The sequence below is a fragment of the Nelusetta ayraudi genome, unplaced genomic scaffold (genome assembly GCF_046127955.1).
Source record: "Nelusetta ayraudi isolate G7.1 ecotype Tasmania unplaced genomic scaffold, CSIRO-AGI_Nayr_v1 ptg000094l, whole genome shotgun sequence".
Lineage (NCBI taxonomy): Eukaryota > Metazoa > Chordata > Actinopteri > Tetraodontiformes > Monacanthidae > Nelusetta > Nelusetta ayraudi.
In genome coordinates, this window is record NW_027466144.1 from 547774 (window position 1) to 562622 (window position 14849).

The 14849-nt window shown below is 50.7% G+C and overlaps 1 protein-coding gene across 10 annotated transcripts in view; it reads left to right on the forward strand.

The window, feature by feature from the left end:
• The first annotated feature begins 224 nt into the window (after positions 1–224).
• The window catches only part of LOC142902474 (uncharacterized), a 34582-nt gene continuing 19957 nt past the window's right edge, over positions 225–14849 (forward strand). For 9 of the 10 annotated variants that reach the window (XM_076047572.1, XM_076047571.1, XM_076047578.1 and 6 more), the window contains exons 1-5: positions 225–348; positions 9531–9644; positions 9900–9971; positions 10790–10981; positions 12382–13737. In XM_076047572.1, the coding sequence (XP_075903687.1) occupies positions 240–348; positions 9531–9644; positions 9900–9971; positions 10790–10981; positions 12382–13737 (1843 nt within the window). In that variant the 5' untranslated portion in view covers positions 225–239. The remainder of the gene's footprint in view (positions 349–9530; positions 9645–9899; positions 9972–10789; positions 10982–12381; positions 13738–14849) is intronic. The other variant, XM_076047577.1, reaches the window with a different exon arrangement.

The window sequence follows — 14849 nt, forward strand, 5'->3', positions numbered from 1 at the left end:
AAAACACAGCCACCGTGTCTCCACCTGGCGAGGTCGTTCCTGTTATTGTCGTGTGCGTCTGCGCTTTGTTTGTCCTTTATTTTTTTCTGTGCACATGAAGTACACACGAGCGGCGCAGCGACCACTGTGCAGAAAAGGATCAATGGATTCCATTTAATCCCGGCAGATCGGCTGTCACAACCTTCATGTGGTTTTTGATTTATTTTTTTTCAGTGCTGCCGAGCCATTAGCAGCGAGTAATGTGTTCGCCTGTGTCTGAATGTATGTGTGTGTGTGTGTGTGTGTGTGTAGACGCGAGTGCAGCATTGGAGAATGGCGAGCAGGAGGCTCACGGTGTGCAAAAGCCCGGTAAGACACAATTACCCACAATCCCCTCTGCTGTCCTCTTCTGCTGAGGCCAAACTCCAGCCACACCCCCTTGATCTTCGTGTGTGTGTGTGTGTGTGTGTGTGTGTGTGTGTGTGTGTGTGTGTGTGTGTGTGTGTGTGTGTGTGTGTGTGTGTGTGTGTTTTTCAATCTTTCTCTTGTTTTGTGTTTCTATCTTTTTTTGAATCTTCTTGGCTTTTCAAACGTTGCACACAGTTCCTCCTCATCTGTTTTTGGTTTTTGGTTCCCGTCGTAACTGTAGAGCTGCACTGCATGTCACTAGCAGAGACAGTGTTTTGCATGGTAGGGTGTGTATGGGGGGGGCGTATTCATTAGTATGTAAAGTCTCTTCTGCTGTGGATAAAACTCCTCCACAGCAGTCGATGTCTTGCATCTGCAAACATCCATGTTCAGGAGCAAACTGGCTTCAAGGAATTGTTCAAAGCACTTCCTACTCGTGTATTTTATATCCATGCGGGTCAGTGGAAGGTGGTCGGGTGAAACGTGCGCGTCACATTCCAAGTGGAGCCGGCGGGCGAGAGCGCAACACTTCCTGTTGCTCACCTCTCTCTCTGTCATCAGAACTGAACCAGGCCATCAGCTGCTCCTCTTCTGCAGGACACTGATTAGTCAGTTCTGAATGGGAGCCTTTTGTTTTATTGAAGGCTTGAATTCTGCAGTTGGAGCGAAACAACACTTAGACTGACTTAGACTTTCAAACTACAAAATACCCTGTTGCTTTGCATTGTCTCTCACAGTTGCTTGATGGAAACAGTGCGCGCACACACACACGCACACGCACACACACACACACACACACACACACACACACACACACACACACACACACACGCACAGCATGTTAATTATTTTGCTGCTTTAATGTTGCATGGCTCAGGTGTGGCCTTCACACAATCGTCTCTCTGTGTGTGTTTGTGTACGTATGGTTGCCACAGATGGACTATAGTTGCTCTAACAGGGTTTTGGGTGAATGTAGCTCTCGGAGTCAGATGTGGGTGTGGCCGGCCGGGTGTTGGGTCCTGGAGCCTGGAGTTGTAAGTGGGTCAGAGAGTCGAGAGCCTGAGCTGAATCCTGACAGAGCAAATACGTGTGTGTGTGTGTGTGTGTGTGTGTGTGTGTGTGTGTGTGTGTGTGTGTGTGTGTGTGTGTGTGTGTGTGTGTGTGTGTGTGTGTGTGTGTGTGTGTCGCCCTCACTGCATGAAGCTTCTGCACGGCATGTAAACGGCAATCATAAGATGCAGTAAGATAAAGCTGATCAAATCTGGACTTGAACTAACTTGATTTCTCCCTCCTCCCTCTCTCACACCTCCCATTCTGTTTATTTTGCCTTTTTTCATTCTCATGCCTCTGTTTTTTGCTCTTTTTTTTAATCCGCCCTCTTTCGTTGGTGCACTTTTTTCTCCCGCGTCTTATTTTTTCTTTACTTTTTTTTTTGTTGCTGTAATCACGCCCACCCCCCCTTCCTCCATGCCCTTCTTTCTCTCTCTTTCTCCCAAAACCCACCACCGCTTCAGAGGACTAGACCCCGCCTCCCGTCGCCAATGCCGACTGTAAATCAGCTGTGCTTCCGCTTCTGTGCACCTTGTGCCCCTCCCCTGTGCTGCGCAAACACACACAAACATACGCAAGCACACGCACACACACACACACCGTGGGTCGTGTCGACGCCTGATCCTCTGATTTGATGTGACGAAAGAGTCTAGTCAAGTCATGCAAAGTGAGTCTTTGACATGCAGCCATTAGAACAAACACACAGTCAACACTGCAATAATCACTGCGGATGTTAGTTATGAAGGATGCAGCTTCCTGCCTGTTATAGTTGACATCAGAAATGCACTAAACCAGACTTCTATGTTATTTTTTAAAATACACACATGCACAAGAGCCCCATGTCCTCCAGTGTGAACCAGTCACATTCACTCATCAACACGCAGACACACAAATGTAAAGGCACACACGCTCACATACACAAAACTAAAAGAAATAATACACACCTGTCTCTGTGTCCAGCTTTGCACTATTTCAACCTTTCTTTAACCTAAAATAGCGTTGTGATGATAACGTGATGAATCCCAAAGCCTCCAGTCGACAATCACTGATGTTAAAAATCCCACAGTTGTTCCCTTGATCTTTATTTCTGTTGACTTGAACTGCTCCGTGTGAACGTCGTTCATTGCAGCTCGACTCAGTTGTGTGTTTGCCCACTAATGACCTGTTGTGTCTGCTGCTGCCTTTTTACCAGCCATCAGTTTGCGAGTCAGGAGCGCTTCCTAGTTTCTCTAGTGTGACATGTATGCACTTTTAACCTGCACCTTCTTGCATCTCCCCGAGCGAGGGAGTGATGTTGTTCTACCAGCAAAGTCACAACCTTATTCATTCATTTATTTATTTATTGATTGATTGATTGATTGATTGATTAATTTTCCTACGTGGTGAAACATCAGCTAAATACATTGTGTCAGAAGCATGTTTGCCATTGGAGAGTTAGAAGACGTTTATTTTTGGAGGTCAGAGGTCAAGGCCGTTTGCAGACACAACATTAGACGAGCGTATTAGTCACCCTGCACCCTGTGTTGCTGTGTAATTTGAACTATTTCAGCCCTCAGATGTAACACAGTGGTTCAGATCCAGCCTCTCTCTCTCTCGCTCTCTCTCTCTCTCTGTCTCGTGTCACTCTCTCTCTTTTTGTGGACGTGCCTCTGTCTGTTGTCGACTTACATCTTGTGCTAATAAACCAGTATATAACCACACTCGCCTGACTTTTTCTCTTCCTTCTTCTGCTCCTCACTGACCTGAGCTAACACTCCTATTTGACGCCAGGCTGCAAACTCTTTGGCCTCTTTTCTATTGCTCGCTGTCTTTTTTTAATATACATATATATATATAACGTCAAAGTATTATTACAGGTCTTTTTTTCCCAAGAAATTCTTCTTTCTCCGTGGCTTTCCAAGAGAATGAGACGCTTAGTCACCGCGGCTGCAGCCGGCGGTCGGAGCCGCTGGGTTTTTCCACTGTAAGGCTTATAGATTAGAGAGCGCCGCGGAGAGACGACGTGCCATTTTTTTCGGTTCCAAAACAGATTCCTTTATTACTCCTTCCCCCTTTTGGAATTTGAGGCGCCTCCTTGCGATGGATTTAAAGACACTCATTGAAAAGGAAATAAAGGGAATGCAGAGCCTCTCCCGCATGAAGTTGGGGCAAGGCAGGAAGTTGTCTGCATTTTGCATTGTGCCGCATTCCATTAAGCTGCAGCGGATGATGTGGTCGAGTAGAAAAATGAACACAGGTTGTTGTTTTTTTTTAGGCCTGCAGTGTTTTTCCCTGAGGGAGACAACTTGATTGGCAACATATTGATTGAAGACTTTTTCTATCCCCTGAATGAAGGAATGTAAAACACATTACAAATGTCTATTTATGCATGTAGTCATGTGAAAATACGTTTTTTGAAACATGGAGTGAGGAAGTTGCAATTAGGGAACCGTGAAAGTGGAAGATTGCGAAGTGCAGTTCCTGATTAGATTCCTCTACTTCCATAAATAGCATTCAGATCAGTTCAGATGTGGTGGAGGCCGCCGGCACCACTGAGAGCTTGTGGTCATATTTAATCCAAAAAAAGCGACAGGAAGCCAGCAGCAGTTGGCTGCACTTATCTGTACCTTAGGCGAAGAACTGTAATGTTGTCATGTTACAACCCAGGACTCTTGAATTGAAAGCAGCAGCAGCCACCTCTCTGTGAACCACCACCAACTTTTCTAGATCGTGAACTTAAAATTGGACACAAAGAGAACACTCAGCCACAGAGCAGCCTGACCTGTGCGTGGGAGAATCTATATGTGGCGCTTTGCCCTACTTAGGTGATGTCGGGTTGATGTATTGGAGGGAAAATCAGAGGACGGCTGAATCTGCAGATTCCTCTACGTTGAGCAGATGTGGAGGATTTTGCAGGCGGGTCGCATCCTGTTCGCCTCACGTCTCCCTGGAGAACCTCGGGTCCCAGCGGCTGATCCATACATTGGTTTTATAGAGAGATGGGCTGAGTGGCTGAAGGTTCTGGAGGAGGAAATGCCGTGTCGTGCATTATGCAGAGGGTGCCGCCCACCTCGCGTCCCGCCCACACATTCCGCGGTACATCATGCACATCTGCCCACCCAGAGTGGCTTTGGTGCATCAACTGGGGACCATGACCTCCTGTCACGCCTGCAGCGCCGCCATGCAGTATTCAACAGCTGTGCTCAGGTGTTGCGTCAGAGGCTCAGAGTGACAAATTATTTAAACGGGCCTTTCAATGCAACAAAAGTTGTGTTTCACGGTGGCGCGTCCCCGTAGACTCACAAGCTGTGAAAAAGGTGCTCGCTCAAACTTACTTGGAGCTGAAAGAATTTCATGCCGGAGGAGATTCTGAAACCACCCAAGACGACTTGTTTTGCGTGTGTCACGTTCACTCCGCGAGAAATCACAACTTCTGACATCATTATTATTATTAATGCCAAGCGCGTCAACGTCTTTGCACAATTCGATCATCTTGCGCCGTCTTCCTGATTTATTTGAGGAAGTGATTTGGCAGCATTGCGGGATAAATCTCCTCTAAATATTCATGATGCAACTTTAATCCCCCCCAAGCTGGAAGAGAGAGAGGTAGACCTAATTCCTCCCTCGCTGATGTCTCCTATACACACACCCAAAGCCTGTCATCTTGGCGAGGCATCGTGCACACCTTCACACGTGCACGGCGCCTCACGTCTCTGCACGCTGACATGCTCCATTCGCTTCCTGCGCGTTCTTTTTCTCTGAATAAAAAACGCTCTCCTCTGGAGCTCAGAAGCCCAGACATTCAGCACGGGGCAACTGGTGAATGTCTCTTTGAAAACATGCGCACTTGTTCCGTCTCAACTGTTGATTTGACAGACAGCGGCCGCACAGATCCCCGCTGGTGGGAGTTGAAGCGCAGCCACCCGCTCAGTCGCAGGAATTTGCGATCCTCGACAGCGAGCGTGGCAGCTCCGAATGCTAATGCGCGAGAACAAAAAAAATGCAGAGGAGACGGTCAGATGTTCCTTCGCTTAGCTCACTTTAGCTCCTTAATCCCGCCGAAGGAAACTTAAGGAGCCGGGGAGACGGTTACAATGGGATTAAAATAGCACCAAACGGACGGATCCGCCTGGGTTTTTTCCAGACAGTCAGACAGACGCAGAGTTGGTTTGAGGCGAGGAGGAGAAGGTGTCTCGGCGACGCGGTGACATCGGCGAGGGTTCGCAGAAAGCCCAAGTCAGGAGAAGGGTTTCACAGGCAGCTGCGTGTTATCGCTGCAGGAGCCTTCACGCACACCAGGCCCAACACACACACACCAGCACACGCGCTCGGGCAGCACAGAGGCAATGTCACATCCAATGAGCTCTGTCGCTCTGCGGCCTATCAATACGCATCACCCTCGCCCACAGAGAATTTTTTTTGCGCCGTTGCAGCGTCTCGACTTGTTATCCTTTATCGGCACCGTGTCCTTCCGTGTCGCAGCGGCACCCAAACGCCCCCAGCTCTCCGTTACACAAAAAGAAATGTGATTTTGGAGAAGAGAAGTTCCGGGGTTTTGTGCTGCAGTTATTCTCTGTAGTGCATCTTCTAAAAGTCACAGCTTTACGTTTCACTTACTTCAGATATAAAGTAGCAGCTTCAACCTGCGCCACATTCCTCAGTAATTGTAGAAAAAGGCTGTTTCAATGCATGACTCGCATGAATGTCATCACTGTAATACAGAACCACCACAGTTCTACACTGATCCACCAGATTAAATGTTCCAAAAATCTGTGGAATGTATTTCTCATGTCCACTGGGGAAACAGTTTAGAAACCATTTAGAAAAGGGATGCCTTTAAAAAAAGAAAAAGAAACTATAAACTTTGATTTTGATTGGATGAGACTGCAAGATTTTTTTTTAATGCTACTCGACAGACTTCCTGTTGCAAGCTTCTCACCTCCTCAGAGCTAAATCTAGCCGACAGCTAATGACTCTGTCTAATTGAATGAGTTTAAATGAGTGTGGACGCGGCGTTTCAAACTTGATTTCTCACCAATCTGTCGGGATGCCCTGAAGAAGACCTGGGGGGAAACTCCGAAAGCAGCGTCTCAGTTAGAGTGCCATAGACTCAGTATTAGCTTGCAACACAGCACCGCCGCCACTGAGCCCTTGAGCTCCTCTAATCCCGGCTTCAGATCTGCTCTACCTGAGCCCGGCCTCGCCTCCAGATGCCTCGCCTGATTCCCCACCGCGGCCCACTTTCCAACTTCAGCCTCCTTGTTATTGCTGCAGCATGAGGTTTCTGCTGTTGTTTTAACGAGGCATAACGATGCCCTCCGAAGGAGCGTTGCAGGTGCAGGTGGCAGTAAAAGACGCTGATTCAAGCCGTGTCAGACGGCATGATTAATGCTCGGCCGACTGAACGTCGCCCCCCTATCTGTTTGATTCGTCCTTGCCAGAGAATAGCGCCGGGTGCTGTCCTCTTGGTGAAGCGTCACTTTTCGCCCGTGGTGCAGCCGCAGCCCAGCCGGAGTGTCTGTCCCAGCTCGAGGAACAGTGGCGGAGAGAGTGGGGTCATCTGGGGGACAGCTGAAGGATTCCAGCCGCCCGTCCTGCTGGGCTCATCCCAGATTAGACCACTCGGGCCCGGCAAACCCGGAGGACCTCTTTGCCGAAACTGGGATGGGGGGAGGACTGCACTTAAAAATAGCCGGCGATGCTCACACGCCGTCCGGCTGAGGGGGTCAGAGAAAGGCCCCGCTGCTGATACGCGGCGTAATTATATAACGTGACCCCAAAAAACATTCACGCAAAGCAGCGAAGCCCCGACCCGGTTACCGCAGACGAGGCCTCGGCCGTACATGGGGAGTTCACCCCCCCACCGTCTCCCCCACCCCATTCATTAGAGCCAATACATATTCCAGCAGTCGGAGATAATTCAAGAAGACGTCCACATTCCTGGCCGTAGTTGATGAGGTTCACTGCATGTCCGCATGTCTGAGAGGTTTTTCTGTGATACAATAGGATGTGAAGGCACCACGAGGCTGCACTCCGACTGGGATACAATCTTCTGTTTTTTTTCAGCTTGAGAGAGTTTGCAGTGTACTAAAGGCCAAGTGTTGTGGTGCTCTTGGTTTGCATTAATGTGAAAAAAAGTGGCTGTTTTTTTTGCGCGTGAGGTGCAGAGTCACCCCCAAAGTACATCCGTCACAGTGGACTCCATCCTCTCTGTCCTCACGCCGCGGTCAGTGTCCCAGTCAGTCTCCCTCTCACCCCCCAGCAACGGCCCTTACATAATCTGAAGCCGTGAAAAACAAAAGGGGATATTTAACTCTTTGCGACAGAAGTCACACCGTGACTGTGCAAGCGAAGTCCAGACTGAGTCGTCCCTCAGCGGGATAATTGTCCCGGGAGTCACTCACTGACTTCACACAGTCGAGGAACGTGTTGTTCTTGGGAGACGGGGCCTTGTTAGAAAAATGAACCCAAACGAGGGTCACATGACACGACGTGTGGGCTCGAGCCGTCATGACAGGAAGCGTTATGCAAACAGGCATACACATGAGGACAGGACTCAACTGCAACACTCAGGATTTTATTTAGAATTTATTATTATTAAAAAATATATGAAAAAATAAATCAACAAGGATTAAAGTACAAAAGAACAATACAAATGAATTTAAAAAATAAATAAATCATTGAATATTACAAGAGTAAAAACAGGCTCAATGAAGGAAAAGACAATTTTAAACCAGGGCGGCTCTTGACAAAGGCCGACTCGGCAGGACTGAACAAAACAAAGGGAAACACAGACTGTAATTAAACAGGTGTGCGCTCACGCTCAGACAAGTGAGGCAAAGAGAGAATGCAAATTAAACAGGAAGTGAAGACAACAGACAACAGGAAACGCTGGACTCGACAAAAAACTTCAATTGGAAATGAAAGGTAGAAATGTGATATTATGTCCCGTGTGTTTTTTTACGAACACATCGCAGTTGTATCGTGATTTCAGCACCTTGGTCAGCAACACTGCACAGCGGGGAGTGGTGGTGGTGGTGGTGGTGGGGGGGGCCTCTGCAGGCGTGAAGCGATGCTCCTCCTCTGACCTTGTGCATATGCTTTCGTTGTAGCCCAGTTTAAAACTCAGAGGACGGTTCACGAGAACAAACAATCTGCGTATCGATCTGTGACCATGCTGAAGGACGTGGGGTTTTTTTGTTTTTGTTTTTTTTTTTAGTTTTTCAGTTTAAATTTTTTGTTGGTTTGTTTGTTTTTGACACAGACAATACCCGCCCTGCCGAGACAGAAGCGCTCGTGGCTCTGGGTGCTTGTCTTGTCTGCTCGCCTCACTGTCACCCTCTCTGAGTGGCGCTCGGAGGCTGCAGTGCTCCCTCCTCCGCTGCGTCCCTCGTCTGCATTCTGTCTCACATCTTTGTTGTGATCTGCTCTGTCCCTTTTCTTATTTTCAGCTCACAAAAATATGCAAATCTTTCCTTGTCAATGTCAACGTCTGTTTAGTGTTGTTATTTATTTTATTTTTGTTCACGTCTCAGATCCTTGACCTATAAACGACCTGGAGTCAGTTTCCTCCTCTTCCTCTACTTCCCGTATCAGTGATGAATAATGTCTGGGGTTTGACTCCAGCTCTGAGAGGTGGGACTGGTGGGCTGAGGGGTGACTGTGGTAGCAGACTTTGAGATGGGAGGGGGTGGCGAGTGGGCAGGGGAGGCGCCAGCCGGCGGGGCCTGGGACCTGAACCAGACAGACAGCGAGACGTCACACCAGAGCCAGACTCCCTGCACTATGTGAGCCTGTGCACTGGTCGTGTGTGAGGGGAGTTGGCTTGAGTGTGTGTTTGTGGAGAGCCAGCCAGCCAGCTGAGGCTGCAGCGGCAGCAGACACTGGCGCTGAGGAATGCGTGGCACACAGACACACACAGACACACTCGCCCTCCGACTGTGAGGCTGTAAAAGGGAACGGAGGAAGTCCTGCGTTAGGGAGGAGACGGCTGGTTCAGGTGAGAGGTTGCGTTAGCACGCTGCGGGAAATGCTACTCTCCAGTGCGGTGTTGCTCGCCCTTGATTGGCTTGATGCTGACGTCGCTGACGGCCCCCTGCCGTCTGTCGTTGCAGGCTTCAAGCAGTTTGCGGGGGGGCAGATTTCCGCGTCGCATCCGGAGGCGCACGGAGAGGCGTGGCCACGCTCCGACGACCTGCAGCAGGCCGCAGCCACGGACGTCTTAGCAGGTACCCAGAACCGAAACCTCCAGACTCGGAATCAGTGATGCGATTTTGTGAATTTGTTCAAAGTGCAAAACGCTTCTTTTTCCCCCCTTTCTGCCTCCCTCCTCTCGGCTCTCTCCATCCGACTCCATCTTTGCTTGTTTATCTTCACCGTCCCTCCCTCCTCCTCCTCCTCCTCCTTCTCCTCCCCCTCCTCCTCCTCCTCCTTCTTTCTCCCGTCTCTCTCTCTCTTGCTGGGGTCTCGCTCCGCCTTGCCAGCCTCCATGGCAGGTTACTCTGACCCTCTGGGCCCCCAGATCGGCGGTGCTGGCCAGCTGGGAGTTTTTCCAGGTATGCTGCCAATCCTCTCCTCTGACTGACCCACTGCACTGCTTTCACACATTCTTCGTAAAAAGTGATATGAGGCAGTTTGCAAATGTTTCTTTTCCTGAACAGACAATTAGAGTATTGATAAATTATGCTCCTGTTTGCCACAATCAGCTGTTTATGGACAAATGTGTGTGTTGTTTTCTAAACTCTTTCCAGCGTTAGCTTCCCATGAATTTGCACCAACTTCCATGTTCAATGTTCTTGGGCGAATTTTGAAAAGATCTTCATCTGCACTTCACTTTGTACAGACTGGAACAGTTTCCAAGACAAAAAGCGTAGTTTCTGAAAGCAACATTTTTTTTTACTTTTTTTTTTTTAAGCTCGTTAGCCTCCCAACGGCTATGAAAGAGGTCGCTTTGGGTTTGAACAGCTCCGTGCTAGACAGAGCGTTCTGATAAATAGCTGGCGATGAGGCGAAACCTCATCAGCTCCACACAGATCTGGTCGTCTGCAGACAGACACACACACACACACACATACACACATACCCACATACCCACACACACACCTAGCAAGGGCAAGGAGGCTGTGTTGCTCACCAGTGCCAACCCTAATGAGACTTGTCGTCTCTGGGCCAAGGGATGAACGCTCTGGGCTCCCACTCACCAAAACAAAACGCTCTGCCTTTTTCTCTACCGCATTTCTTCCTCCTCTTCTTCCTCCTTCTCCTCCCCTTCCTCCTCTTCTTTGGCTCTCTCTGGCTTCCTGTACAGCTGATCTGTCCGTCTCCTACCTGGACAGTGTGTCAGAACTCTGTGATGTCCCTCTCTGGTCGGCAGGTTTCTCCCAGCCTGGCGGGATGGGGGGCGACGTGGCGCTGGGGGCGGCGCCCGTCTCTGGAGAGAGGATGTTGTCCAGCATCGCTGAGCCCCTGCAGCCGACGCCCACGGTGGGCTCAGACGCCCCCAAAGAGCACGTCCCCATGAGGCCCGAGCCCCAGACGCCCCGCAGCCCTCTGGACCTGTCGGCAGGTAAACACACCCACTAGTCTTTAACCGTTGCTTTCCTCCACGACAGGCCTGACAATCCAAACCTTTCTGTTTTTTTGGCCCGTGAAATGCATGCAAACATGTGGCATCTTAACAGAAATGTGTAAAGCTCCCATATGATGGGAAAACAAGGAGACAAATCCTCTTATCTGTCCACCAAAGCCAAAATCTGACACTCAATCTGGGCAGCAGATATTTGGTTCATATTATTTATAGTAAACTGCAGTGCTGGTGTTGCTCCACTGTGTGGCGCACTAAAGAGAGCAGCCCCCTCCATCCCGCTTCTTCTATAGCTTCCACTGTGACATTGCGCTCGTGTCGGGGTCACTGCACACATGATGCTGACATGCATAGGGCGCCATAGCTTCTGGTCACACACATTGTGTGTGTTCCACTGTGTGTGTGTGTGTGTGTGTCACAAACACCACCACCGCTGTTATTTACTGCCCTGCGCTCCGTCTTGACAAGCTCCCTCCCCCCCCTACCTCCACCCTCCCCTCCCCGCAGACTTGCTCTTTTTCATTGTTTTTCTTGCTCTTCCCAGTCTCAGCCAATCACTGCACACACACACGCACAGAAAGATCCGCCAGGGGCTTGCTGTACATTGTGCATCTGGAAAGCTGTGTGTCTGTGTATGCTCAACTCTTGGATTAAACTGGGCCAACGTTCCCCTTCTCCCCATTGTTCACTCTGGTCCACCTGAGCCTGATCACAGACGGCAGCAGCTTCTCGTGACGAAGCAACCTCCTTTCCTCCCAGACTTTGCTTTCTAGCACGTCTGTTCTCTCCGTCCCTCATGTTTGGCAACGCTCCACGAGGTTCGGCCCTGACCGAGACAAGCCAGCGGAGCGCCGCCTCCTCGTGTTATTTGATGAAACCACGGTGTTGTTGGTTATTTTTTGTCTCTCTGTGTGTTTGCTCGTCACTTCCTTTGGCTCTGAATCATTCTTGTCACCGTCGACACGGGGAGGGAATTTTTAGCACTGAAATCCTTCGCCCTGTAGTTTTTAATTTGGTTATGCACACCCTCACTCACACACGCACATTTGTGTGTGTGCGAGGAGAGGACAATTCATGAACCAGGCAGAACAACACTCCCACAGTTCAGACTGACAGAAGGAAGTGACTAATACCTGGAAAAACATCCTCTTCTGGCTGAATTGGATTAAATTTCTCCCCCTTTTTTCTTTGCTGTGTCGGAGCTGTTTACTCTGTTTATGAGTTGTTTTTTTTGTTTGGGAAGAAACATGGTTGTAATGTATTTTGAAAATTGTATTTTTGTTTTCGCTTATGTGAAGCACTAACCATGAGCTAGACAAGACTAACCAGTGTACATGCAAAGGCCGAAGCGTTTAACTCTCCCCCTCTTCACCCACAACAAGGTGCCTTAGCGGACTGCTGGCCAGAGCAGCCCGGCTTCCTGCCCGCAAGCCTCCCTTTCACTCCGAGCGTCACCTCCGTGATCAGCCGCCACGCCAGCAATTTCCCAATCAGCCCGTCGGACGAGTCGGCCGACGCTTGGCCGTGCCGGGAGGGCCCCGCCTACGCCGGCGGCGACGAGCGGGAGGCGGAAGGGTCGGACCGGAAGCAGAGGAAGAAGAAAAAAAGGCGACAGAAGGAGGATGGGCCATGCGACAACGTGGCGGCGGCAGGAGACAACAGCCCCACCTCGGAGGAGTTCTACGGCCGGATCGGGCCGAGGAAGGACCGGGGGGATGCCGGTGGCGGCTGGGAGGAGCAGCTAGGGAAAAGCGGCGGCGGCGGCCGAGGGAAGAAGGGAAAGAGCAGGAAGAAGATCCCGGAGGAATGGGGCCTGGCCGAGCCCTTCGTGCCCGCCTCGGAAGCCACCGCCCACATCCAGGCGGAGGAGGTGGCGGACCTGGGCAGCAGCGTGCAGGTCTGCCGGGAGGCCTACTTGCCCGACGGGGACGACAGCCCGAATCCCTGGAAGAAGGAGGCCTTCCCGGAGGACAGCCTGGTCCCCGCCCCCTTGTCCCAGGACCTGTTCTCCTTCACTGCGTCGCCCATCAACCCGCTGGCCTTCAGCAGCGAGCTCAATGCCACGGCGGTGCCCTTCACCATGCCCGCCACCACCAACAGCTCCCCGCCGCGGCCTGACGCCGACGACTCCTTCGACCTGCTGATGGAAAGCGAGAGCGGCGACTCTGCCTTCCCACCGGGGGGCGACGGCGCCGTCGACAGCGGGGTGTTTGTCCAGAGCAGCCTGCTGCAGGAGTCCTCCCTCCCCGAGGTGGAGACCTCGGCCTTCAGCCCCCCCTCCCAGTCCAGCCAGAGCCAATCCCCAGCAGCGGGGGTGGCGGTGGCCTCCGCCCCGCCCCTGTCCCCCTCCGACGCTTCCTGGCTGCTCAACGACTCCCTCATCAACAGCGGCGGCAGTGAGCCCTTTGACTTCAGCGAGGCGGGCGGGCTGGGGGTCTCCATGACCTTTGACACCCCCAGCCCGGCGCCTCTGCGCTCCCCCAAGACCACGGCCCAGGAGTTCCACCCCAGGGAGGGCAAATCAGCCCAGAAGCCCCTCACCTCCTCCTCCCCCTCCTCCCCAGTCAAGATGCCCACCTCCCCGGGAGAAGCAGCAGAGTCTCCAGGCTTTGGCTCCTCGTCTCCGTCCCCGGGCTCGGCCCTCAACCCGTCAGCTAAGCCTTTCTTTCCCAGCTTTTCCAGCTCGGTGGACGAGGCCACCGCCGCCACCGTCCCTCCAGTGAGCCCCGTGGCTGAAGGTTGGTTTGCTGCTGTAAGAGCCGGACTTGAACGTAGATGGTAGAAATACTGAGCCGTAACAAATAGTTTCTCACCGTAGATCAGAGGATTTTTATTCATTTCCTCCACGTGTTTCCCTCATTAAAGCTCTAACAGACACTAGAACTCCACCTTGCATGGCCGCCTGGCTGGCTGCGGGACTTCTGACTGTGTGTGTGCGACTAATTCATGGCCTCGTGTCTCTGGATCGGCCTCCCACTCCATAACGGTGACGGCAAATCACTGCTGGGACGTTCCTGGTTATTAATAACACTGTTGCTGTTGACGGGGTGTGACACGACTAACAACCGACCGACTGGCCGGCCGCTCGCTGTCTTTCTCTCCAGCGGCACCACGAGGCCCCGGTCAAAACAAAACTTCCTGTCCCCACTTCTGTCCTGTGTCCCTGTGAATGAGTAACATTTTAACGGTGTTCTGTTTCCCTTGTGCACAGGCATGGCTGCCCTCTCTCTATCTCTCTCTCTATATATATATCTATCCCTCTCCCTCTCCCTCTCTCTCTCTGTTAATTAACTCTTCCTCCTGCTAGCGGTCTTTCTCTTAAACCTGCTCACCCTGAGGGGAATGATGCTACAGGAAGTGGCTCTGTTGGTGTTCTCTCTTTCTCTCTCTCTCCCTCTCTCTCTCTCTTTCACTTACATGTACAATTGTTTCCCCATGCTTGTTTTTTTCACGTCGAACTAGTTGTTAATTGATGTTTCTTTCACTTTCATTTCCATGTCCTGCATCGACGCCTGTCCTGCTTTGCTCTCCACCAAAGGTGAGCTCTTGTTTTATTTTTTTTCAGTTTTTCTTTTTATTCCAATCAAATAGGGCCCCCATAATGCATGTGTCCGTCTAGAAGGTGGCGATGTGTTGCAGGAAAAAGGGATTGTAATGTCTTCGTGTGGTTGTGGACATGCAATGATCTCAAACAGTAGGTCCGTCCAGCAAAAGGTGATTTTTTTTTTTTTTTTTTTTCACGGTACATCCAAATCAGGTTGACGTGTGTGATGCAATTGTAAGCTTTTAATTTTTTTTTTTTTTTGTGCGTTTATGTGTGTGTGAAAGTGACCTGTGAGTCGCCTTATGT